At 41.6% G+C, this 26027-nt stretch overlaps 1 protein-coding gene across 1 annotated transcript in view; it reads left to right on the plus strand.

Annotated features, from left to right (window-relative positions):
* The first annotated feature begins 3703 nt into the window (after positions 1-3703).
* Positions 3704-26027, plus strand: part of lin28b (lin-28 homolog B (C. elegans)) — a 43123-nt gene continuing 20799 nt past the window's right edge. Inside the window, exons 1-3 of the mRNA XM_038968841.1 lie at positions 3704-3895; positions 4586-4776; positions 21743-21933. Coding sequence (XP_038824769.1) covers positions 3886-3895; positions 4586-4776; positions 21743-21933 — 392 coding nt within the window. The 5' untranslated portion in view covers positions 3704-3885. The remainder of the gene's footprint in view (positions 3896-4585; positions 4777-21742; positions 21934-26027) is intronic.

Below are 26027 nucleotides of genomic sequence, written 5' to 3' on the forward strand. Positions count from 1 at the left end.
CAACAGTTGGGTATAATCAGACTCAATGTGGTCGATATTGTCACCACTTGGAAATGCCATTCCATTGTCCTCTACAGGAATTGTTAGCATATTTAACATTGAACTTCTTGTTTTAGTTAACTAGAAAACAACATGCATTATTGGGTAGTCAAATAGGCTATGCATTCTATTCTCAGATCAAACTGTTCCGGTTCAAGCTAGTTTAAAACCAAAATGCATGTATTTTTCCATGCATTTGGCTTTTTTTGTTAGGTACCTGAAGGAATGAATGAAAACATTAAAATCAAACAAGCTAGCGCGGTTTAGCCTATTTCTAAACAAACGTGGCCATAGGAAAACAATTACTGACCAAACCTATATTTTTACAATAAAATGACGACAATTCGTGCACATGCGCTATTCTTTGTTCTATGCCAGTTTTCTGTAAATAGTTTGGCTTTCCCAAGCCAATTGCGTCTTTCTTGCCGGGGGCGGAGAGAGGCGCTTCTCACTCATGTTACCCTCTGACGTCACGGATATTTCATTCAAGTATTTGTAGGCTTTGTGTTCTCCTATTTAACATTTATCTCAAATCACATAGCAGCATATGTCGTTGAATGACTAACTCTTAAATAAACAACAGAATTATGTAGGCCATGTGATTCTTATAGTTCACACCACTTTCTAGAATGGATTTGTCAATGGGGATTTTCAGATTTCTCTTAAATGTTTTGGGCGTTAGTCTACTCAGAGTAAAGATGTATCAGTTCAATCCTTTGTATAAGTATCCCCATTTGACTCTTATGTGGGGATACTTTGATTTGAATTGTGTAAGCCTACAATTGATTAATTTAGGCTATTCAAAGAATTTCCGTCTATTGTAGTCTTAAATCCTAATACAGGAAATAGTTCAATTTGATTGCATTTCAAATAAATAACTCTTATTAGAACGAAAAGCTCGTTTAAAAACATTTCATTTAAGCTAGATAGCTAGGGTTGGTTTGCTCAAACAAAACACCTACAAGAATGGACGTTTTACAATCCTTATACTTTACATTTTCGTTTATTATAAATGTCTCTTAACGAATGTTACAAGTAAGACAAGAAGAAAGGGACTTTCTTACATGAAACCAAGTAAAAATGTGCATATGATTGAAATGTTTCCCAGGTAGACCATAGTAAATAACAATCTCATTGAAATAAACGCATGATTAGCTGGTAGGCCTATGTCCTAAACAAATTAAATGAATTTTAAAAATACAAAAAAACTTTTACCTTTTGCTTGTAAAATGCTGTTAGACTCCCCAACACACATTTCCTTCCAACAGCATGGCCTGGCCTGACCTATAGCTATGTCAACAATGTTACGTCTTTCCTAGCAGTGGATATATAAACGTGAGGTATTGCTGGCTGGAATACATGTTAAAACGTCGAAATTAACCCCCGCACTAAAAGAAGGGAGAAAAGAAGAGAAGAATTGAATAAACCCTTTGAACTCTATTGACAGAAATGCAGGGTATGTATAGAGGAGGCAAACTTCCTTCCCTTTGGGAGCCTGGTTGGTGAGGTGTGGGGGTTGGGTGGGGTTGACTAGGGTGAAGGAGTCCACCAAATCTCGGGTTGGTATGTTACTATTGAAAAAAAGCTGAGAAAGCTCTGGAATCTCGATTTGGGACTTGTTTACCTCCTGTGAATGTGTCAGTAAATTTAGGATAATTTTGAGCGGTGTAGGCTACTTCTGATCTGTTGCTTTGGCTATGGTTACATTCTTATCTCTCAGTTGACTTTAACTGGTTAACTTTCTTATTAATCACTTTGTTTATGTCCATAAGCCTTTATTTATGGTGAGAATCAGCTTTATTCGCAAATAACATTTACATGTTGCCTATACCAGGAATTTGACCTGTTGAAATGGTGCTGACAACAAGAATATATACAGAATATAGACAAAATAATTGACACAATTTACAGATTATATTTCTACTCTTTTATGCAGCATTTTAGCTTTTGTAATGTAAGCCTTACCAGGGGATGTGAACCATATAGAATCATAATGTTATTATTGTAGTCTTCAAATGATAGGCTATAGGTTAGCTCAGATATGTAAAATACAGTGCGAGCAGGCCTATTAGCCTACGATTGTGGGTGATAACAAAGCTCTGTCCGATCAGAAAAAGCCATACTCGGGATGTGAGTGAGTCGATAACATCCGACACAAGTGGCCGGCCCTGTGACCCAAGCCATAATTTATGTTGCCACTGTGGAGGCCTCCTCTCCAGATTTTCAAAAACAGCGCGGGGGTTGGGCGGGGAAGGTCTGGGTGGGGGTAGGGGTAAACTCATGAATTCCGGAGGGTGGGCTCGTTGGGGTTGCTATGCTGTTGGGTGGGTGGGGATGGGTTGTTGTTGATTCATTCCTTCCCAACGTGTTTTCCCCCTTTCACAAGTCCTACCCGCCCCTTCATTTTTATCAATGGAAATATTTGCAGTGTATTAACCATATTGATAGGCTACTACTCCAAATTAAACAAATATCCTATTTACATTTTAGTTCTTTAGCAGAAGCTCTTATCAAAAGCGACTTATAGGAACAATTAGGGTTAAGTGCCTTGCTCAAGGGCACATAAACAGATTTTTCACCTAGTCGTTTCGTGGATTTGATCGAGCGACCTTTCGGTTACTGGCCCAACGCTCTTAATGGTCCCGCTAGGCTACCTGCCTTTACTTGACTCTAAATGTATCTTCCATTTTGTATTCTAGATATTCAATTGAAGGCCTCCACTTGTTTGGTGTTTGCGTTCTACTACTCAATCTCATTCCAAAGGCCTGACATTGTCCTGGTTTCCCCCATTGGAGCATAGTAGCTTACGCAAGAGGAGGAATAGGGGGCTGGCCATGTGAACAAGCACTCAACGTAAATAAATAGTCTAAAATGCATATGTAACATTCTAGCTTATTTTAATACTCAAAGGCTAGAACTGACTTGCCTAGTTAAATAAAGTAAAAAAACTAAAAAAATGGACTCTAATCTGTATTATTTAACGATATATTGAACGAATTAATTTGCCACCTTAGTAAATGCAGCAAAAAATGTGTCCAGCAAACAAATGTAATCTATCAATTCAAATAAACGCCTAAATTCAATCTCAAAGCGATTTTCTATAGGTCTATTTTACCACATGTATCTCAGTGAATCGTAAGGACTTAGGAACGTAGAAATGAAATGTAGTACTAGTGTATAAAATAAGCAGAACAACAGGTTTAATATTTACTACACCAGATGTTTGTTTGCAGTCATTAGTTGTTTCACATTCTTTATAGTTCCAATTTAGTGCATTCGCTGCTGTTATTCAAATGTCAGTTATTACATTTTATAAACAGATTTGGCTATTTAAAATTGTATGAAGCAGGCGAAAACCAGGCTGACCATTAGGCAGAAGGCTACTTGCCTTTCACACAACTCTTGGCCGAAGTTGTTACATTTGAAGCAAGATAACGCATCATTCTTTAATAAAAGGTGTGTTATTGTGAGGACACGGCTGACCACTTGGACCTAATCGGTTCCGAGTCAGTTTTTTTCGCTGCACTACCGTCCCTAGATCAGTGGTAAAATTAGTAGCAAGAAAGCATGTAATTGACAAAGTCACGTGTCTAGTACTGGCAGAGGCACAGCCAGTAAGCGAACGAATGAGAGAGAGAGCAAGCGCTCGAAGTGGAGTGAACGAGGAAAGGATTGAAGGAGAGAGACATGACAAAATATCAAAAGAGGGAAAGCACGCTGTACCATGCGAGCTAAATTTGTGACCGCTGGAATTGAGGATGTCGGATCAATGGTGACTATCATAACACGTTTTCGCAGAGGAAGCTTTTCGATTGGAACTTTCGAACAGAGGGTCCGCGGGGAAACATGGCCGAAGGTTATTCTACAATTATTTGTAAAAAAAAAAAAAAAAAAATGTGTCCTTACTTTTTCCTTCTGATGGTATAGAGGGGGGCTGCGACGGGCTATTGTTACATATAACATGTTATGTAGCCTACCGCCCACGATTATTGCCATGTAAAAATACATATTGGGGTCTTGTTGGAGCTGTGTGTCAACGATAAAGAGCGTATTGTGCCCAACATGGGCTTGCATGGTGAACCATGTGTGTACACCTGCCCTTGGAGTTCCATACAATGCTGGTTATTAACAGTGGTAGATGCACGTAAATATGCTCCAGAAGTTACATCAGTGAGCATGCACGTGCAAGGGAAAAATCGACCAATCAATCGCATATCGCCGTGCGCCATGCAGTTAGAAGCCCTATAAAGTAGCCTGTTTTACACCGATTTGCGTGATGTTCAAATCGTTCTACCATGCGCCAAAATCGTTACGTGGAGACGAATTCTAGCAAAGATGAACATCACATCGGCCAGTGGCGGGGATTCCCTCACCGCTTAGGCTATGGAGATTTCCAACCAACTGGGCTCCATAAAAGTTGTGTAAAGGTTACTACTAGGCCTACTAACTGCGCAGGCACGGCTATAGGTTAAATACATATGCCACATCCACACTCGTCTATCAATACATAGCCTACTGTAGCTTACTACTTTCATATGCCTTTTAGGAGGGGCGGGTAAAGGTGGCGGAGAAGACGAAGCCAAGTCGACGGAGCAGGAAGAGCGAATTCGGCCCCAGCTTCTGTCAGGAACAGGCCACTGCAAGTGGTTTAATGTTCGAATGGGGTTCGGATTTATATCAATGACCAGCAGCGAGGGGAGCCCCGTAGACCCCCCTCTGGACGTATTTGTTCACCAAGTAAGTTCCCCGAACGAGAAAAAGCGTGTAGGTTGACATTGTGCTGCTATGGGCATTGGGCATCTCCCTCTTTGGTGCAGTCCTTTACCCTGTACGTTGTAGTCTACTCCACCTTGTTGATGGAAAGCAATGAGTCAGTAGGCTTGATCAAGCAGCCTAGGCCAATTATTTCTAAAGGAGAAATGACTCGATTTTATAGTTGTACTAACCTTTGTCCTTGCTTGGCAATAACATCACGTGTTATTGCGAAATAGTGACCTTTTTGTAGGCCAGAGTGTTGGTTGCAACATGTGTAGCCTATCTTTTAATTGACCATTTGTCCAAATGTGTTATTTTGTATCATCATGACGTTTCCCTAGCATGTAGGCTACAGGGCACACAACAACATGCTGTGGTGTTTCCTTAAAGTGGCACTATCCCTCTCCAAACCCTCACTCTCCCTTGAACTGCACAGGAGAACGCTTGTATGACACAGTTTGTAGTTTTTTTTTATTGCCTCATTGACAGGGAGAATAATGGTTGATGGCCCACCATATTGGAAACCATGCAAAAAGACTAACAGTTAAAAACACTCAGTTGATCACGTGTTCGTACAACTATTTCGTTGAAAGATGCACTACAGGACCAAAAGTATGTGGATACCTGCTCGTTGAACATCTCATTCCAAAATCATGGGCATTAATATGGAGTTTGTTGGAACATTGCTGCAGGGATTTGCTTTCATTCAGCCACAAGAGCATTAGTGAGTTCAGGCACTGATGTTGGGCATTAAGGCCTGGCTCGCAGTCGGCGTTCCAATTCATCCCAAAGGTGTTCGATGGGGTTGAGGTCAGAGCTCGGTGCAGGCCAGTCAAGTTCTTCCACACCGATCTTGGGGGGGGGGGGGGGGGGGGGAAGAGGGAGGGATAGGGGGGAAAGAGGGGTGGAGATGGGGGGGAAAGAGGGAGGGAGTTGTGGGGGGGAAAGAGGAAGGGAGTTGTGGGGGGGAAAGAGGAAGGGAGGGAGTTGGGGGGGGGGGGTTGAGGGAGGGAGTTTAGGGGGGAGAGTAGAGAGAGAAAGAGTTGGTGAGAGGGAGACAGAAATAATGAGCTGCTTCCATGTCGACCTTGGAGAGATCTTCCTGGGGGGCCCAGGCATCGGGGTTCCTGTCCAATCACTTCCTCTGTGTGTGCATGTGATTCTTCATCAGCTACTACTCTATCAATGAACTGCTCACTCCTACACAGCCTTCTGTATGCGGTGTGTGTGATTTTCATTTCATATTTTGGAGATGCAATAGATGCAGCTTTTAGTTTAAAAAAAACAAAAAAAAAGAAATGATTCAAAGCAGGATCAAGGAGTAAGCCAGTTAACTTGCATACATATTCTAATCTAACTTTTTATAATTGCAGAAAAATAAACTTGAAATGGGCATGATCTAACTGATTTGACAAACAAAAATCCAGGTTTACTGTTTTTAATGAACCAGAAAATCAGTAGTTATTTCTGTTTGCTTATCAAAGGTATCTGGTTAACTCATTGATCCTGCTTTGTAGTACACCTCTGGTTCGTTGGCCATTCCTATGGGGGAAAGAATGGGGTTTCGGGATAAATGCTGAAAATAAGGTCTGAGGTTAACACAGGCTTAGGAGATCTTAAATGTTTTGTTCTATGAGATAATCTGTCAGTTTACATGACCTTTATGAATTATGACCTTTATGTGCTTGTTTTGGATACATAAGTGCTTAGCTGATGAAGATTATCTCATGTCGCAACTCTTGCCGTGTTTACAGACATCCTCCAAACAAACAAAACCCGACTCTTGGAGAATAAGTTCCCAACTGGTTAGGGATGGGCATTTTACACATTTAGACTGTTTGATGACTCTCGTGATTTTTTGTTGTTGAGTACTCTAATAGATGTTTTATTTTTCGAACACGAGGCCCGCACTGGAAAAAATATGTGCGCATTTACCTATATACACTGAACAAATATATAAACGCAAGATGTAAAGTGTTGAACCTATGTTTCATGAGCTGAAATAAAAGATCCCAGAAATTTAGCATGCGCACAAAAAGCTTATTTCTCTCAAATTTTGTGTAAAAATGTGTTTATATCGCTGTTAGTGAGCATTTCTCCTTTTCCAAGATAATCCATCCACTTGACAGGTGTGGCATATCAAGAAGCAGATTAAACAGCTTGATCATTACACAGGTGCACCAATAAAAGGCCACTCTAAAATGTGCAGTTTTGTCACACAACACAATGCCACGGATGTCTCAAGTTTTGCAGGAATGTCCACCAGAGCGGTTGCCAGAGAATTTAAGGTAATTTCTCTACCATAAGCCGGCTCCAACATAATTTAAGAGAATTTGGCAGTACTTCCAACCAGCCTCACAACCGCAGACCATGTGTATGGCCTTGTGTGGGTGAGCGGTTTGCTGATGTCAATGTGAACAGATTGCCCCATTGTGGGGTTATGGTATGGGCAGGCATAAGCTACGGACAACGAACACAATTGCATTTTAGAGATGGCAATTTGAATGCACGAAAATACCGTGACGAGGTCCTGAGTCCCATTTTTTTTTTAAACTGTCTGTGACCAACAGATGCATATCTGTATTCCCAGTCATGTGAAATCCATAGATTAGGGACTAATGAATTTATTTCCATTGACTGATTTCCTCATATGAACTGTAACTCAGTAAAATCTATGAAATTATTGCATGTTGCGTTTAATTTTGTTCAGTATAGATTGCAACAATGCCTAATTTATCATAACCATTACAGATGACAAATCCTCATTGCTACCCCATATACGGTACCAGTCAGAAGTTTGGACACACCTACTCATTCCAGGGTTTTTCTTTATTTTTCCTATTTTCTACATTGTGGAATAATAGTGAAGACATCAAAACTATGAAATAGCACATGGAATCATGTAGTAACCAAAAAAGTGTTAAACAAGATTCTTCAAAGTAGCCACCCTTGGCCTTGATGACAGCTTTGCACACTCTTGGCATTCTCTCAACCAGCTTCACCTCAAATGTGTTTCCAACCATCTTGAGGGAGTTCCCACATGCTGAGCACTTGTTGGCTGCTTTTCCTTCACTCTGCGGTCCAACTCAGCCCAAACCATCTCAATTGGGTTGAGGTTGGGTGATTGTAGAGGCAAGGTTATTGATGCAGCACTCATCACTCTCCTTCTTGGTTAAATAGCCCTTACACAGCCTGGAGGTGTGTTGGGTCATTGTCCTGTTGAAAAACAAATGATAGTCCCACTAAGCGCTAACCAGATGGGAAGGTGTAATGCTGCAGAATGCTGTGGCAGCCATGCTGGTTAAGTGTGCCTTAAATTCTAAATAAATCACTGACAGTGTCACCAGCAAAGCACCATCACACCACCTCCTCCATGCTTCATGGTGGGAACCACACATGCGGAGATCATCCATTCACCTACTCTGCATCTCACAAAGACTTGCCGATTGGAACCAAAAATCTCAAATTTGGACTCCTCAGACCAAAGGACAGATTTCCTCCGGTCTAATGTCCATTGCCTGTGTTTTTTTTGGCCCATGCAAGTCTTCTTCTTATTGGTGTCCTTTAGTAGTGGTTTCTTTGCAGCAATTTGACCAGGAAGACCTGACTCACGCAGTCTCCTCTTAGCGGTTGATGTTGATGTGTTTGTTACTTGAACTCTGTGAAGCATTTATTTGGGATGCAATTTGAGGCTGGTAACTCTAATGAACTTATCCTCTGCAGCAGAGGTAACTCTGCGTCTTCCTTTCCTGTGGCGGTCCTCATGAGAGCCAGTTTCATCATAGCGCTTGATGTTTTTTTCGACAGCACTTGAAGAAACTTTCAAAGTTCTTGAAATCTTCCGGATTGACTGACCTTCATGTCTTAAAGTAATGATGGACTCATTTCTCTTTGCTTATTTGAGCTGTTATTGACATAATATGGACTTGGCCTTTTACCAAAGAGGGCTATCTTCTGCATACCACCCCTACCTTGTCACAATACAACTGATTGGCTCAAATGCATTAAGAAGGAAAGAAATTCCACAAATTAACTTTTAACAAGGCACACGTGTTAATTAAAATGCATTCCAGGTGACTACCTCATGAGAGAATGCCAAGAGTGTGCAAAGGGTGGCTACTTTGAAGAGTTTCAAATATAAAAATATCTTTTGATTTTTAACACTTTTCTTTGTCACCACATGATTCCATATGTGTTATTTCATACTTTTGATGTCTTCACTATTATTCCACAAAGTAGAAAATAGTCAAAATAAAGAACCCTGGAATGAGTAGGTGTCCAAACTTTTGACTGCTACTGTATATTCAGTCAATAAAAGGCTGCAATGCATGCAGAGGAGAGAGAAGTTAGTATAGAGGTTCCCGAACTTGGTGTCCCCTAAGAGAATTTGTATTCATTTTTATCAAGCATCTGTTTCAATATGAGATCTCCACATGGTCTGTCTTCTGATCTTGATCGTCCACTGGAGTTTATAGTTTACTCTTTACCCACCTTTTCTTTTACCACTACAAATCAAATCACAGTTTTATTGGTCACATACACGTGTTTAGCAGATGTTATTACGGGTGTAGCGAAATGCTTGTAAAACTACATTGCTGATATTAATACAGAATTGTAAATAATATTCAAATAATTCATGTGAATGTGATTATACGATAATCTGTGTGTTCCTTTGATGTCTGTCTGTGCGGCGCTTGATTAGTAATGCCTAGGAATACAGATGTGAACATTGTCATTCGATAAAAGAGATGTATTTACAGAGTTGCTGATTTGATCCAATTCATCATTACAACTGATTGAACAGTCGCTGATGCTACACATTTCTCAAATTTCCCCCCTTTCAGGGGTATAACATTACACTTGTACAGCTAATAGGCTAGGTGTTTGTAGATGGACTGAGGTGAATGAACCTACAGCAGCCAAGGTGATAATGGCTGGGGGCATTTTGGCTTGTTTTGCTGTTGTCCAAATTAGCATTTTAAAGTGTTTTAATTGTATAGAAATGCAGAAAATGAGCTTCAACTTAAAAAAATAATTGCCTAGTTCCGGCCCTTACTGAAACCCTACTTATGCCCCTTTGTGTGTGTGTGTGCGAGAGTGTGTGCGCGTGTCAGCTTTCCAACCTTTCGTAGCAACTATGTCATAAAACTGATTTCAAGTCAGGCAAGTGTGGAACTGTGTGTGTGTGTGTTCTCGCGTGGGGGTTGTTCCATCCTCAGGCATTCTTTTTAAAAGAGGAATTTGTTTAAAGACAAAGGGAAGGGCCTGATTTGCTGTTCTCCCTCTGCTGGGGATCAAGTCTAACAACGTTGAGCATGGTGTGCTGCTGTACTGGCCCTTCCTCCATCGGAAACCTCCATGATTGTGTGTTTTTTGGGTGTTTCTTGTTGCCTTTTCTGCTGTTCCTGCCTGGTCCACTACGTAATAATAGTTGAGCACCTGGAGATTTTTGGTTGTGTGTTTGTGGCATAGCAGAGGTTAAAATGGGCCCCTAGTGAGATTAACCTCTGACCTGTGTCACCATTTGGCATTCAAGCCCCACCTCTCCCCAGTCCCTGCCACCTCTCCCCAGTCCCTGCCACCCCTCCCCAGTCCCTGCCTCTAGATAACCACTATCAGGCTTTGTCTCTAGTGCCATAGCCACACACCATCCTTCTTTTCACCTCCGCCCTCTTTACTTCAACGCTTCAAAAAAACGCAGAAGAAGAAAGCAGGGAGGTCATATGACTTCCTCTAGAGGAGTCGTCCATATATGGGGAATGTGATTGGAAGGATGGATTGTGGGAGTTAGATAAGAAATGGTGCTAAAAATGATTTTCTATTGACATGACAAACAGGAAAGTTGTAGAACAGACTGATTCCATTTTTTAGTAGGGGATCTGTTTTTGTATTGTCTAGAACACAGAGATGCTCCACTGATGGTTTGGTTTTGGCATTGCTTCTGAAGAAGCTTGGTGGATTTGAACGCATCTTTTATGTTACTATGTTTTTGTGTGTTTCTGTGAAATTATATAAAGGGACATTTTGAATTTCAATGTAATGTTTACTGTAGTTGGTTTACTTCAGGATAACATTTTTTTTATATGTGTATTTGGACTGTATAAAATATATGAAAATATATTTTGTTCTCAATGATCTAAGACCCTGGATCAAATACTCTTTAAAATAATAGAGTTCTTGGTTTGGTTATTTTGTCATTGTCAAGTTGCATTTCCCCTCGGAAAGAAAATGGAGCAACAAATTGTTAAGACCATTCAATTTCCCAGCTTAGTTAGCAAGTAGCCACAGTATACTTTTTTCAATGTTTTTATTACCAATAGTTTGTTTACAGGGCTTACATTGATAATTAGTTTTGGTCATACATTTACTTATTGCTGAACCCGAGTACTAAATGCTGTTTTAATGCAACCTAAGCTAGCATTTAGCTTGCATTCACCTTGCATTTGGCTAGCATTTAGCTTGCATTCACCTTGCATTTAGCTAGCATTCACCTAGCTAACACTGACCACAAGCCTTTATGATTATGATCTCAACCCATCTGGTGGGTTTTATTTATTTTTTTAGAAACAGAAAATGTATGAAAATAAATGATATACCGAAGGGCTAAAGATAATCACTGAGGAATATTAAACAGAAAGGGAAACCACAGCTTTTATAATTGTGTGTAAAAAAGCTCAAGCCAGAAATTTTTCAATAGTTCTGAAATTTGATTTGATAATAGGCAACTTGTTTCCGGAACCATTTCTTGTCATACAAATCCAGTCGCTGTCTAAAGTTTGTTTTATGTGCTCAGATTGAATGAATCCAGCAGTAGGTTTAATTCGGGTTATTTCCAAGTTTAATCGTGAACATTGATCCATCTTAGTTTATATACCGATGGTATTGAACTTTGTTTTATGAAGACAAATTATTGTCAATGAAACCAAATTAAAGTCGTGATAGCATGCTACCTGTAGCTGTCCTAACAGTCATTTGATTTCCTTTTCCTAGTGGTTTTTGAAGAATAGACTTCAGAAATATCTGAAATGGCTTTACTGCTTTCTTTTATCATAATCACTATAGATATGTGTGTGTGTTGCATGGACCTGAAGTTGTTATTTTTAACGCTGTCAACCAGTCATGATGTAACCGGCTCAATCACCAATCAAAAAGCAACTTTTTAGTGTTTAAAAACATATACAGTTGAAGTCGGAAGTTTACATACACTTAGGTTGGAGTCATTAAAACTAGTTTTTCTACCACTCCACAAATTTCTTGTTAACAAACTATAGTTTTGGGAAGTCGGTTAGGACATCTACTTTGTGCATGACACATCATTTTTCCTACAATTGTTTACAGACAAGATTATTTCACTTATAATTCACTGTATCACAATTCCAGTGGGTCAGAAGTTTACATACACTAAGTTGACTCTGCCTTTAAACAGCTTGGAAAATTCCAGAAATGATGTCATGGCTTTAGAAGCTTCTAATAGGCTAATTGACATCATTTGAGTCAATTGGAGGTGTACCTGTGGATGTATTTCAAGGCCTACCTTCAAACTCAGTGCCTCTTTGCTTGACATCATGGGAAAATCCACACAGCCGCGTTCTGTCTCCTAGAGATGAACGTACTTTGGTGCAAAAAGTGCAAATCAATCCCAGAACAGCAGCATAGGACCGTGTGAAAATGCTGGAGGAAACGGGTAGAAAAGTATGTATATCCACAGTAAAACGAGTCCTATATCGACATAACCTGAAAGGCCGCTCAGCAAGGAAGAAGCCATTGCTCCAAAACCGCCATAAAAAAGCCAGACTACGGTTTGCAACTACACATGGGGACACATCATACTTTTTGGAGAAATGTCCTCTGGTTTGATGAAACAGAAATAGTACTGTTTGGCCGTAAAGACCATCGTTATGTTTGGAGGAAAAAGGGGGAAGCGTGCAAGTCGAAGAACACCATCCCAACCGTGAAGCACAGGGGTGGCAGCATCATGTTGTGGGGGTGCTTTGCTGCAGGAGGGACTGGTGCACTTCACAAAATAGATGGCATCATGAGGGAGGAAAATGATGTGGATATATTGAAGCAACATCTCAAGACATCAGTCAGGAAGTTAAAGCTTGGTCGCAAATGGGTCTTCCAAATGGACAATGACCCCAAGCATACTTCCAAAGTTGTGGCAAAATGGCTTAAGGACAACAAAGTCAAGATATTGGAGTGGCCATTACAAAGCCCTGACCTCAATCCTATAGAAAATGTGTTGGCAGAACTGAAAAAGCGTGTGCGAGCAAGGAGGCCTACAAACCTGACTCTGTTACACCAGCTCTGTCAGGAGGAATGGGCCAAAATTCACCCAACTTATTGTGGGAAGCTTGTGGATGGCTACCCAAACATTTGACCCAAGTTAAACAATTTCAAGGCAATGCTACCAAATACTAATTGAGTGTATGTAAACTTCTGACCCACTGGGAATGTGATGAAATAAATAAAAGCTGAAATAAATCATTCTCTCTACTATTATTCTGACATTTCACATTCTTAAAATAAAGTGGTGATCCTAACTGACCTAAGACGGGGCATTTTTACTTGGATTAAATGTCATGAATTGTGAAAAACTGAGTTTAAATGTATTTGGCTAAGGTGTATGTAAACCTCCAACTTCAACTGTATATTTAATTGGGGGAAATCTATGTCCTTAGCTTGATATTTAGCTATATTCCCAAGTGGAAATGTCATGTCTTACATTTGATTGAAAGTCTTTTTAGACCGGGGTCCCCTTCATTGGGCACCAAACCGAAGAGAACGGACTGAAACACGGAGCGACTACCTGGACGCTCATTTTCCTTTTTTGTTGCAAAATGTTTTCAGTTGTGTGACCTAATAAACACTATCTAACTGCAGGCTTTATCACATTCCTGTTTGTTTTTCAGTTCCAATTGAGAAACAATTATTTTTATTTAATTTATTTTGGGCAGCTGGGCTTCTTTCTCTTTTAATTCATGAAGGTCGATTACATTTCATAATATTCACATTTAATACCAACGACAACAGCAGAAAACAAAACAAAAAAATAAATTAGAAAAAAAGTGTAAATTTCTCTGGCAGATGTCAAATGTCCATAAGGTGCCATGGTACTGTTCATTTTTGTTTGCTGTCCAGTTTTTTTCTTAGTTGGGTCATTATTTGTCTAAAGACAGTTCTGCTTTGAATTACAGTTACATTCATGACCATTGTTCTCCACAGTTTTGTGCTTCTCTCCAGTCCCATACTGTACCTCAGCTTTAAAGCAAAGCAAGAAGCAGGGCTGCTGTTTTGTTTATGTTCAAAAATACAACTCTATTTGCAATGTTGACCTGTGCTTCTTACCTTTTTTTTTTCTTTACTAGGCCCCCGTTTGCTGAAGTGAATTAAGGTTGTCACCCTACTACTGCTAGTTCTTTCTTCTCCCCAGCCACCTCACCTTGGTTCTTTTCTTCTCCCCAGCCACCTCACCTTGGTTCTTTTCTTCTCCCCAGCCACCTCACCTTGGTTCTTTTCTTCTCCCCAGCCACCTCACCTTGGTTCTTTTCTTCTCCCCAGCCACCTCACCTTGGTTCTTTTCTTCTCCCCAGCCACCTCACCTTGGGTCTTTTCTTCTCCCCAGCCACCTCACCGTGGGTCTTTTCTTCTCCCCAGCCACCTCACCGTGGGTCTTTTCTCCTCCCCAGCCACCTCACCGTGGGTCTTTTCTTCTCCCCAGCCACCTCACCGTGGGTCTTTTCTTCTCCCCAGCCACCTCACCGTGGGTCTTTTCTTCTCCCCAGCCACCTCACCGTGGGTCTTTTCTTCTCCCCAGCCACCTCACCGTGGGTCTTTTCTTCTCCCCAGCCACCTCACCGTGGGTCTTTTCTTCTCCCCAGCCACCTCACCGTGGGTCTTTTCTTCTCCCCAGCCACCTCACCGTGGGTCTTTTCTTCTCCCCAGCCACCTCACCGTGGGTCTTTTCTTCTCCCCAGCCACCTCACCGTGGGTCTTTTCTTCTCCCCAGCCACCTCACCGTGGGTCTTTTCTTCTCCCCAGCCACCTCACCGTGGGTCTTTTCTTCTCCCCAGCCACCTCACCGTGGGTCTTTTCTTCTCCCCAGCCACCTCACCGTGGGTCTTTTCTTCTCCCCAGCCACCTCACCGTGGGTCTTTTCTTCTCCGCAGCCACCTCACCGTGGGTCTTTTCTTCTCCCCAGCCACCTCACCGTGGGTCTTTTCTTCTCCCCAGCCACCTCACCGTGGGTCTTTTCTTCTCCCCAGCCACCTCACCGTGGGTCTTTTCTTCTCCCCAGCCACCTCACCGTGGGTCTTTTCTTCTCCCCAGCCACCTCACCGTGGGTCTTTTCTTCTCCCCAGCCACCTCACCGTGGGTCTTTTCTTCTCCCCAGCCACCTCACCGTGGGTCTTTTCTTCTCCCCAGCCACCTCACCGTGGGTCTTTTCTTCTCCCCAGCCACCTCACCGTGGGTCTTTTCTTCTCCCCAGCCACCTCACCGTGGGTCTTTTCTTCTCCCCAGCCACCTCACCGTGGTTCTTTTCTTCTCCCCAGCCACCTCACCGTGGGTCTTTTCTTCTCCCCAGCCACCTCACCGTGGGTCTTTTCTTCTCCCCAGCCACCTCACCGTGGTTCTTTTCTTCTCCCCAGCCACCTCACCGTGGTTCTTTTCTTCTCCCCAGCCACCTCACCGTGGTTCTTTTCTTCTCCCCAGCCACCTCACTGTGGTTCTTTTCTTCTCCCCAGCCACCTCACCGTGGTTCTTTTCTTCTCCCCAGCCACCTCACCGTGGTTCTTTTCTTCTCCCCAGCCACCTCACCGTGGTTCTTTTCTTCTCCCCAGCCACCTCACCGTGGTTCTTTTCCATCCTGATAAACCCATAGCAGAATGATCTACTTCTTCCCCTTCCCCCCCTCTGATCAAATACTGTCCGCTCCATAATCAGTGTACGCTAGCGGTTAGCATGTTGTTAATTTGGGCCAGGGGGGAAATGGGAACACTCTTAAATGTTTGATGGGGGTGTTGGGTAGAGGTCAGGGGTTAGTGGCTGTAATGAAAACGTGCGGAGGAGGGCGAGGGATGTTAGCGCAGTGAGGTTTCGTCTTTTGGTGTTTTTTTTATTTTATATGCATCCTGTTGGGTCACGTCCATCTGTGACAATCGGGGCCAGCTTTGTCCACTTAGCATTTCCTGTGTGTAAAAAGATACTTAATGGCACCGCACCACATGGTCGTCACACACACACACACATACGGTTGTGCGCATGGACACAGCCCCCCCCCCCCCCCCCCCACTGCTTCCAATAGGCTACTTCACTCCGACCAGCAGCTCCATCCCATAATTAGCCCTCACACAGCTCCTTTCTCGTTCCACTTCCTGCATCGATTACCGCGACTGGTGATGACGATGGTTAGGAGGCTATTTTCATCCATGGCGCTGGGTTTATTATGTGCTTCCTTCGCAGTTTGCACACACTTGCATGCACGCTACGCATGTACACACACATTCTGGAGGTAGTCTTATGAGCATAATAAATACATAATCATTTTCTCCTCCCAGGTTGCTGTGAAAGACGATGTCTTCTCAGCGTTCCTTGTAAATTAACGATGAAAAATAGATGAACACACAAACACCACTCTGAAACAGAACACACACACACTCGGACCAAATCCTTATTACTTGTATGTGGAAATGGACACAGCACATGGCTAACTCTCAGAATGGGCAGGCAGTTTAGGAGGTGTGTGGGGGTTGGTTGGTCGGTGTGTTCCCTGCCTCTTTCCCTGTCAGTGGGTCCTCTTTCTGGGGGGGGGGGGGGTTTATGCACTGACCTGCAAGGCTCCTGATCAAATGGAGGTTTTGTTCCTTGTCATTCCTGGTCCCTCCCAGGCCTGATCAGGAGTTGCTCCTCCATTGGAGCTGAACAGAATGTGCTGGAGGCATTTCTCCCTCCCCTTCTCCCTCTCGCGCAGCACACCCCCACCCTGCTCCAGGCCACTCCTCCATTTTGTTCTCTCTCTTTCTCTCCTCTGACCATGCCCTCTCTTGACCTCTGTGTAAACTGAAACCAGGCAGGACACCCGCCAGGTCACCTGAGAGGAGGGCACTCGAGTTGCAGGTTCTGATTCTTGAGGTTTACACACACACACACACACACACATGCACGTACGTACATACAAGCACACACACAGACCCACAAACGCACATCTGGCATAATATGCATTCCTTTGTCCGGAATTTATTTTATTAGGGAATAACTCAATTTCATTCATCTGATTTAGTTCATAGTCGAGTAGCTTGAATAAAGTCCTACGGCAATTTGTAATTACTGACACATTATTTTACACACGAGATACTGTGGTTATATAAAAAGCCAATTGTATATCTTTACTATCATTTCCTAGATACTAGATATTCATTAAAGTATCTAGGAAATGTGAGTTTACATATTTCTAGTGGACAAAAGGACTTGTGTGGTTTCCTAACTGACAATCACTGGACCAGTGTTATGAAGGCCCAGGGGGCGGGGATGCGAGGACCACTGAACTTTGACCCGGAAACACATGCTGCTTTCATAAAATGATGACTGGAGAGGACGAGGAAGGCTCTCATTGATTGGCTGAGCCAGAGAATCAATGACTAGTCATGATAAGGCCTTGAAAGAAAGAGAGAGAAGCAGTTCTGCTGAATTTTTAGTTACAAGATATTTTAAAATGCCTGTAACATTTTAGAATTTATAATAATATATCCATCATAAAGTCGCCGGGATTGAAATCATTTATTAGCCGTTTGTTTTAATGCTGTTGTGATTTGTACAAAAATGTATAATCATTTCCTGAAGTGAGCCACTACAGCTGAAACGGACATATAATACCCACCTTGGTTGTCATTCGCAACTTGTATGCATATTAATTCAGTTCACCATGACATCACCCTTTTCTTCCATTCTCTGTCCTTTTCTTTCCCCTCATCCCTTGTTTTGTCGTGAGTGTATGCCCTGTTGAATAGAGGTGTAGAATCCTTGCTGTCTCTCATTCTATCCCTAATCCTTTCCTTTTCCTCACAGCATATCCAAAACATCCAGAATGGTCTTCTACTTTCAGCTAGCTGGAGTGAGCTAAGTTAATCACCTACTGCTTGCTAGCAGGAGACAGGGAATGAATGGGTGAACGAAGGGATAAATGAACGAATGAATACATTGTGTGAAATCATGTATGATTGAGGAGTCTATTTCACCCTTCGTGAAACCACGAGGTGTTTTAAATGATGAATGTGTCGATTCCCCTGTCTTTCATAGTTATGGCATTTTCCCACCGATATTCTTAAGAGTTTGTAGTGCTTTTAGTAATTTGGTTAGTAGTGGTGGTGATGTCTTTTAGTAATTTGGTTAGTAGTGGTGGTGATGTCTTTTAGTAATTTGGTTAGTAGTGGTGGTGATGTCTTTTAGTAATTTGGTTAGTAGTGGTGGTGATGTCTTTTAGTAATTTGGTTAGTAGTGGTGGTGATGTCTTTTAGTAATTTGGTTAGTAGTGGTGGTGATGTCTTTTAGTAATTTGGTTAGTAGTGGTGGTGATGTCTTTTAGTGATGAGGTTGACGTCTTTATTGTCAAGAAGCACAAAGATTTGTCCTCACCAAAATGGCAAAATAATATACACTGCTCAAAAAAATAAAGGGAACACTTAAACAACACAATGTAACTCCAAGTCAATCACACTTCTGTGAAATCAAACTGTCCACTTAGGAAGCAACACTGATTGACAATAAATTTCACATGCTGTTGTGCAAATGGAATAGACAAAAGGTGGAAATTATAGGCAATTAGCAAGACACCCCCAAAAAAGGAGTGATTCTGCAGGTGGTGACCACAGACCACTTCTCAGTTCCTATGCTTCCTGGCTGATGTTTTGGTCACTTTTGAATGCTGGCGGTGCTCTCACTCTAGTGGTAGCATGAGACGGAGTCTACAACCCACACAAGTGGCTCAGGTAGTGCAGTTCATCCAGGATGGCACATCAATGCGAGCTGTGGCAAAAAGGTTTGCTGTGTCTGTCAGCGTAGTGTCCAGAGCATGGAGGCGCTACCAGGAGACAGGCCAGTACATCAGGAGACGTGGAGGAGGCCGTAGGAGGGCAACAACCCAGCAGCAGGACCGCTACCTCCGCCTTTGTGCAAGGAGGTGCACTGCCAGAGCCCTGCAAAATGACCTCCAGCAGGCCACAAATGTGCATGTCTGCTCAAACGGTCAGAAACAGACTCCATGAGGGTGGTATGAGGGCCTGCTGGAGGTCATTTTGCAGGGCGCTGGGAGTGCACCTCCTTGCACAAAGGCGGAGGTAGCGGTCCTGCTGCTGGGTTGTTGCCCTCCTACGGCCTCCTCCACGTCTCCTGATGTACTGGCCTGTCTCCTGGTAGCGCCTCCATGCTCTGGACACTACGCTGACAGACACAGCAAACCTTTTTGCCACAGCTCGCATTGATGTGCCATCCTGGATGAACTGCACTACCTGAGCCACTTGTGTGGGTTGTAGACTCCGTCTCATGCTACCACTAGAGTGAGAGCACCGCCAGCATTCAAAAGTGACCAAAACATCAGCCAGGAAGCATAGGAACTGAGAAGTGGTCTGTGGTCACCACCTGCAGAATCACTCCTTTTTTGGGGGTGTCTTGCTAATTGCCTATAATTTCCACCTTTTGTCTATTCCATTTGCACAACAGCATGTGAAATTTATTGTCAATCAGTGTTGCTTCCTAAGTGGACAGTTTGATTTCACAGAAGTGTGATTGACTTGGAGTTACATTGTGTTGTTTAAGTGTTCCCTTTATTTTTTTGAGCAGTGTATATAGTAATAATCATGTATAGTGAAATCTCTGAACTACAGTGCTGATCTGATCACTTTGAATTAATTGGTAGGATTAGATATTTTATAGTTTACAGTACTTTAAGTAAAATGTGACATCGTAATTTTGGAGATGCAGTTGTTGTAAGTATTTCAATTAACCATACAGTTTTACATTTATTGATTTCAATGGGTTATCCCAAGATGTGTTCGTGTATAACAGAAGGATTTGTTTCTATGTTATGTGAAAACAATTAGTGTTAGAAATTATGCAAACTGGTATTTTAGATATTTTTTAAAAAATTTGAATATATTTAGAAAACTCACTGAATTAGAAATGATAAAATCTATTGAAATAATTGAGTGGTTTAGAGATTTGAAGTATATCATTTACTTGGATATTTGGACTGCCTTTTTGCCCCTCCCACTTGTACAATTTCATTGGTTGAGGGAAATTGCTGTCTTTTTCAAGCAATAAATTAAATGTAAGATTACTGTAGTGATTTTAAATAATTGTTAGATATATCATCAAAGGGTCTAAATATAAACTAGGACAGTTAGTAGCTGTTACTAGTGGCATAATAATGACTGATTTTAATGTATTAAAATCATTAGTAGATAATGAATTAATGTTGATTAGTCAATAGATCTCACATTTTCCATTTAGAAAGCTTCAGGGTATGTGAGATGATAACACCATTATAAAGATATTCAAGCTTCTATAATAGCTTTGTGTTATTAATTCTAAGCAACATTTTGTGTGAAATTAAATGTATTATAGCAAATATACACGTATAAATCTATTCCAAAAATGGGTTAATTCATAAAGAAATTCCTTGTTTCATCTTTGAAGAAATTAACTGTAATAACTTTAGTGCAGCTATTATTTCTGTCTTTCCTATTGGTTTCCAAAGATAACATTTAACTAATAATATTTATATCAAAGATTAATACAAAATAAAGCTATACATTGGACCAGATTTATTATATTTTCATGAAACATGAACATGAAATGATTGGTAACACTTTATTTGGATAGTCCATCTGTAGGTGCTCTACTGACTATCAGTAACATTTCAACTAACTATCTACTAACCCTAACCTTAACCCTTATTCAAATACTAACCCTAACCTTAGCGAGCAGTTCCTTATCAACAGATAGATAGTTTGTCAAACTAACAATCTGTAGAGGTTCTACAGATGGAAACTCCAGACCATACAAATAAAGTGTAACCAAATAGTTTTATATGCATGAACTTTAATGGTTTATAGTCCTATTTTGTCTTACAGTTTTATCTTTTGAACTTGTTTACCATAGATAAACACAAGCAACATTTGCACTGTTGTAAATGACTTAGTAAAGCTAACCCAAATAGTAGCCATTCTTCCCAACTGTACTCTGTTTATAGAATCATTCAGCCTCTCTCTCTCGTGGCAACATGCTTGTTTGAATAGCTCTTCATAGGCCTGCATACTGTTGGCTTGCTCTGACAGTCCTTCAACAGCATGTATACATTTTGATGGTGTGTGTGTTTGTTCCCCTCTGCTAAATTCGGTTATGCGTCGGGTGCGATCCGTAAAAGATACATGATATCAGTCATTATGTTGTTGTCAAATCAAACGTCTTTGATTTATATGTAGCCTAGTGTTTACGTAGTAACCAGATGAATAATTTAGATGGAACTGATAAAGACAGATATTTATTGTGTAGAGGGAAGTGACAGCATTGGGTGCGAAACCCTATTCCCCCCCCCCCCCCTCTCTGTCAGAAGGAAACTGTCTAAGTGAGAACTAAAATGGGAGGGATGAGGAAGGGATGCACCTAAGCTACCAATTTTTCGATTTAATAAAAAATATATATAATTTGATAAGGATGAACATTGACAATGACTGGAATTAAATAGTTGACATTCTAAAGGTTTGCTATAAATGCTAGCCCAAAAATCATTAATTGTAACAGTGCAGTGTTTCTAAAGAGGGGTGGTCTGGATGTAATTGTAATTACATGGTAATAATTCAGTATCTTTTAAAGGATGGTCTGGTCGGTATAATTCAAATTCCATGGCAGCATTTCTTAAAGGGCTGGTGTGTTGATTTGTTTTCCTCCACAGAGTAAACTGGTGATGGAGGGCTTCCGCAGCCTGAAGGAGGGCGAACAGGTGGAGTTCACCTTTAAGAAGTCCTCCAAGGGCCTGGAGTCCCTGTGGGTGACGGGGCCGGGCGGGGGGCCGTGTGCGGGCAGCGAAAGGAGACCCAAAGGGAAGGTCCCGCCCCAGAAGAACCGCAAACCAAAGGGAGACCGGTGAGTACAAGAGCAAAGCATGCTGAGAAGGCTCTGATTGACAGGAGGTACAATGTGGATGGAGCTTTGCTCATGATACTTAGGTGCCGATATGATATGTATTGAGATTCTCACGGTTCTATATGTTTTGCGATTTGATTCTGCAATTCTATTGTCATTTGACGTTCCAAACATATTGCTCACTATATGTCTGCTGTAGAGAGACGAGAGATAGCATGATATAATTAGTTTTGATCAGTCATGGAAATAAGTGCTGAAAACATGTTTGCTCACTATTTAAAAAGAACAAGATATAGGATATAGGTACAGCTGACTAGCTGTGTTGCTTTGTTTGGTTTTTGAAACCAGGTTTGCTGTTCACTTGTGCTATATAAGATGGAAGGGAGTTCCATTCAATCATGGCTTTGTATACTACTGTACTTTTCCTTTAATTTATTCTGGACCTGTGGACTGTGAAAAGACCCCTGGTGGCATGTCTGGTGGGGTGTGTGTCAGTGCTGTATGCAAGTCACGATACAGATGTAACTGTATTGACCCCCCCATCACTACTGCTACTGGAAACCAACATTAAAGTAACGTGGACAACAAATAATTAAAAAGGCTAAACTGATTTGTTAACATTTAAAAAGTAATCTGTTGATTTACGCTCAAATTGTACTGACGAAAAAACAACCGTTAAAAAAACAACAACATCAAAAACATTTTTGTTGTTGATGGGTATTAATATGGAAGAAGATTTTAGTATTAGCCTTACAAATCTGTATGTTTCTGCCTTCATCAGTTGGATAGTTATCAGGGGGCCTAGATTGTAGATTTAACACAGATCTAAGTACACGGCGATTGCCATGGTTATTCAGCTTGAGTCATGCATTGAATAGGGCACTTTTCCCGCTATTCAAAGTCAATTTATCACCTTCCACAATCTTAAAATTGTGCCTGGGTAGGTTTGTGAATCTCAATGCATTTTACTGCAGGCATTATGAAAGGGGGTGTTTTGACTATCTGAATACTGTCTGTGGTGTTGAGCTGGACTGTTTCAGGAGTAGTGAACGTTAAATGTGAACTCTTTCCCGACATCAACATTTTTAACGTCTTGTTTAGTCCCCAAGGCTTATATGGAACTCACTGAAATAGTTTGATGGTTGCTGTATCTGTGCTCTACCTCTCTGTCCCTCTTCTACTGAGAAAACATGCAGTTCCTCCTCCATGTGTCAGAGCACCTGGTGCTGCAGTGAACACACAGAGACGGACTGGGATGGAGCTATATGTGGCTGCCATCGTGGGAGGCTACTTCACATAGTTCCACTGTACAGTGTACATTAAAGCCAAAATCTGGAGTTTGTGTATCCACTAGCAGTAAGCTGAGGAATGGGGGCTGGAGAAATGCAACCTAACTACTTTCAAATTCATACACGCAACTCAAGTTATTCGTCAAGAATCAATGAATATAGGGCAGGCTGTCATCAAAGTACCATTGAACAAGGAAATATCCCAGAATATTCCTTAATTTTTTTAAATTAAGCTGTGTGCCTTTAACGTTTGCGATCTCAAGGCTTATGTAATTATTTCCCTACAATGGATGTAAGATGTACAGAGCCTTGAGAAAGTATTCATACCCCTTGGCTTATTCCACATTTAGTTGTTACAACCTGAATTCAAAATGTATTAAACTGATTGTTTCTCTCTCACCCATCTACACACAATACTCCATAATGACATGGAAAACAATTAAATACAGATCTAATTTACATACAGGAAGTATTCACACCCCTGAATCAACACATGTTAATCACATTTGGCAGTGATTACAGCTGAAAGTCTCTTGAGCTTTGCACACCTGGATTGTACAATATTTGCACATTATTATTTAAATTCTTCAAACTCTGTCAAGTTGTTTGTTCATCATTGCTAAACAGCCATTTAAGTCTTGCCTTAGATTTTCAAGCCGATTTTTAAGTTAAAACTGTAACTAGTCAGTACAGATCCAGGTTCGATCCCGGGCTGTGTCGCAGCCGGACGTGACCAGGAGACCCATGAGGCGCAATTGGCCCAGCGTCGTCCGGGTTAGGGAAGGGTTTGGCCTGCTGGGATGTCCTTGTCCCATTGTGCTCTAGCGACTCCTTGTGGCGGCCATGTGCATGCACACTGACTTCGGTCTTCAGCTGTACGGTGTTTCCTCCAACACATTGGTGCGACTGGCTTCCGGGTTAAGCGAGCAGTGTGTCAAGAAGCAGTGCGGCTTGGCGGGGTCGTGTTTAGGAGGAAGCATGGCTCCGGACCTTCACCTCTCCCGAGTCCGTATGGGAGTTGCAGCGATGGAACAAGACTGTAACTACCAATTGGATATCACATAATTGGGGAGCTAAGGGGTGGAAAGTACCGCAACCCCCCCCCCCCCCCCCCCCCCCCAAAAAAAAAATCAAATCAAATTTTATTTGTCACATGCGCCGAATACAGGGAAATGCTTACTTACAAGCCCTTAACCAACAATGCAGTTAACCTCTCTAGGGTACGTGAGACTGTAGCGTCCCACCTCTTCAACAGCCAGTGAAACTGCAGGGCGCCAAATTCAAAACAGAAATCCCATAATTAAAATTCCTCAAACATACATGTATTTTACACCATTTTAAAGATACACTTGTTGTAAATCCAGCCACAGAGTCCGATTTCAAAAAGGCTTTACGACGAAAGCAAACCAAACAATTATGTTAGATGAGTGCCTATTCACAGAATAACACAGCCATTTTTCCAGCCAAAGAGAGGAGTCACAAAAAGCAGAAATATAGATAAAATTAATCACTAACCTTTGATGATCTTCATCAGATGACACTCATAGGACTTCATGTTACAGAATACATGTATGTTTTGTTCGGTAAACTTCATATTTATATCCAAAATCTGAGTTTACATTGGCGCCTTACGTTCAGAAGTTCCAAAACATCTTTTGATTTTGCAGAGAGCCACATCAATTTACAGGAATACTCATAATAAACATTGCTAAAAGATACAAGTGTTATGCATGGAATTTTAGATCCACTTCTCCTTAATGCAACCGCTGTGTCAGATTTCAAAAAAGCTCTATGGAAAAAGCAAACGATGCAATAATCTGAGTCAGCGCTCAGAGCCCAATCAAGACACAAATATATCCGCCATATTATGCAGTCAACAAAAGTCATAAATGGCATTCTAAATCTTCACTTACCTTTGCTGATCTTCGTCGGAATGCACTCCCACTTCCATAAGAAATGTTCATCATTATAGCGCGTTTGGTAAACAAATCCAAAGTCACGAAGCGCGTTCACTAAAAGCAGACGAAATGTCAAAAAGTTCTGTAACAGTCAATAGAAACATGTCAAACGATGTATTGAATCAATCTTTAGGATGTTAAGATAAATCTTCAATAATGTTCCAACCGGAGAATTCCATTGTCTTCAGAAGTGCGATGGAACAGAGCTCCCTCTCATGTGAACGCGCATGGTCAGCTCATGGCAGATCTTACTCATTCCCTTCTCCTTCGGCCCCACTTCACAGTAGAAGCATCAGACAAGGTTCTAAAGACTGTTGACATCTAGTGGAAGCCTTAGGAAGTGCAACATTACCAATATCCCACTATCTTCAATAGGAGCTGAGTTGAAAATCGACCAACCTTACTTTACTCTGGGCATGCTTTTCATCCGGACGTGAAAATACTGCCCCCTACCCCAAAGAAGTTAAGAAAGTGTTAAAGTATTTGCAAATTTTTTTTATAATTAAGGAGCAACAATAAAATAACAGTAGCGAGGCTGTATACGGGGTACTGGTACAATGTGCGGGGTCACCGGTTAGTCGAGGTAATATGTAGGTAGAGGTAAAGTGACTATGCATGGATAATAAACAGAGTAGCAGCAGCGTAAAAATTGGGGGTGGGTTGGGGACAAGGCAAATAGTCCGGGTAGCCATTTGATTAGCTGTTCAGGAGTCTTATGGCTTGGGGGTAGAAGCCTTTTGGACCTAGACTTGGCGCTCCGGTACCGCTTGCCATGCGGTAGCAGAGAGAACAGTCTATGACTAGGGTGGCTGGGGCCTTTGGCAATTTTTTGGGCCCTTCCTCTGAC

The sequence above is a fragment of the Salvelinus namaycush genome, chromosome 29 (assembly GCF_016432855.1).
Source record: "Salvelinus namaycush isolate Seneca chromosome 29, SaNama_1.0, whole genome shotgun sequence".
Taxonomy (NCBI): Eukaryota; Metazoa; Chordata; class Actinopteri; order Salmoniformes; family Salmonidae; genus Salvelinus; species Salvelinus namaycush.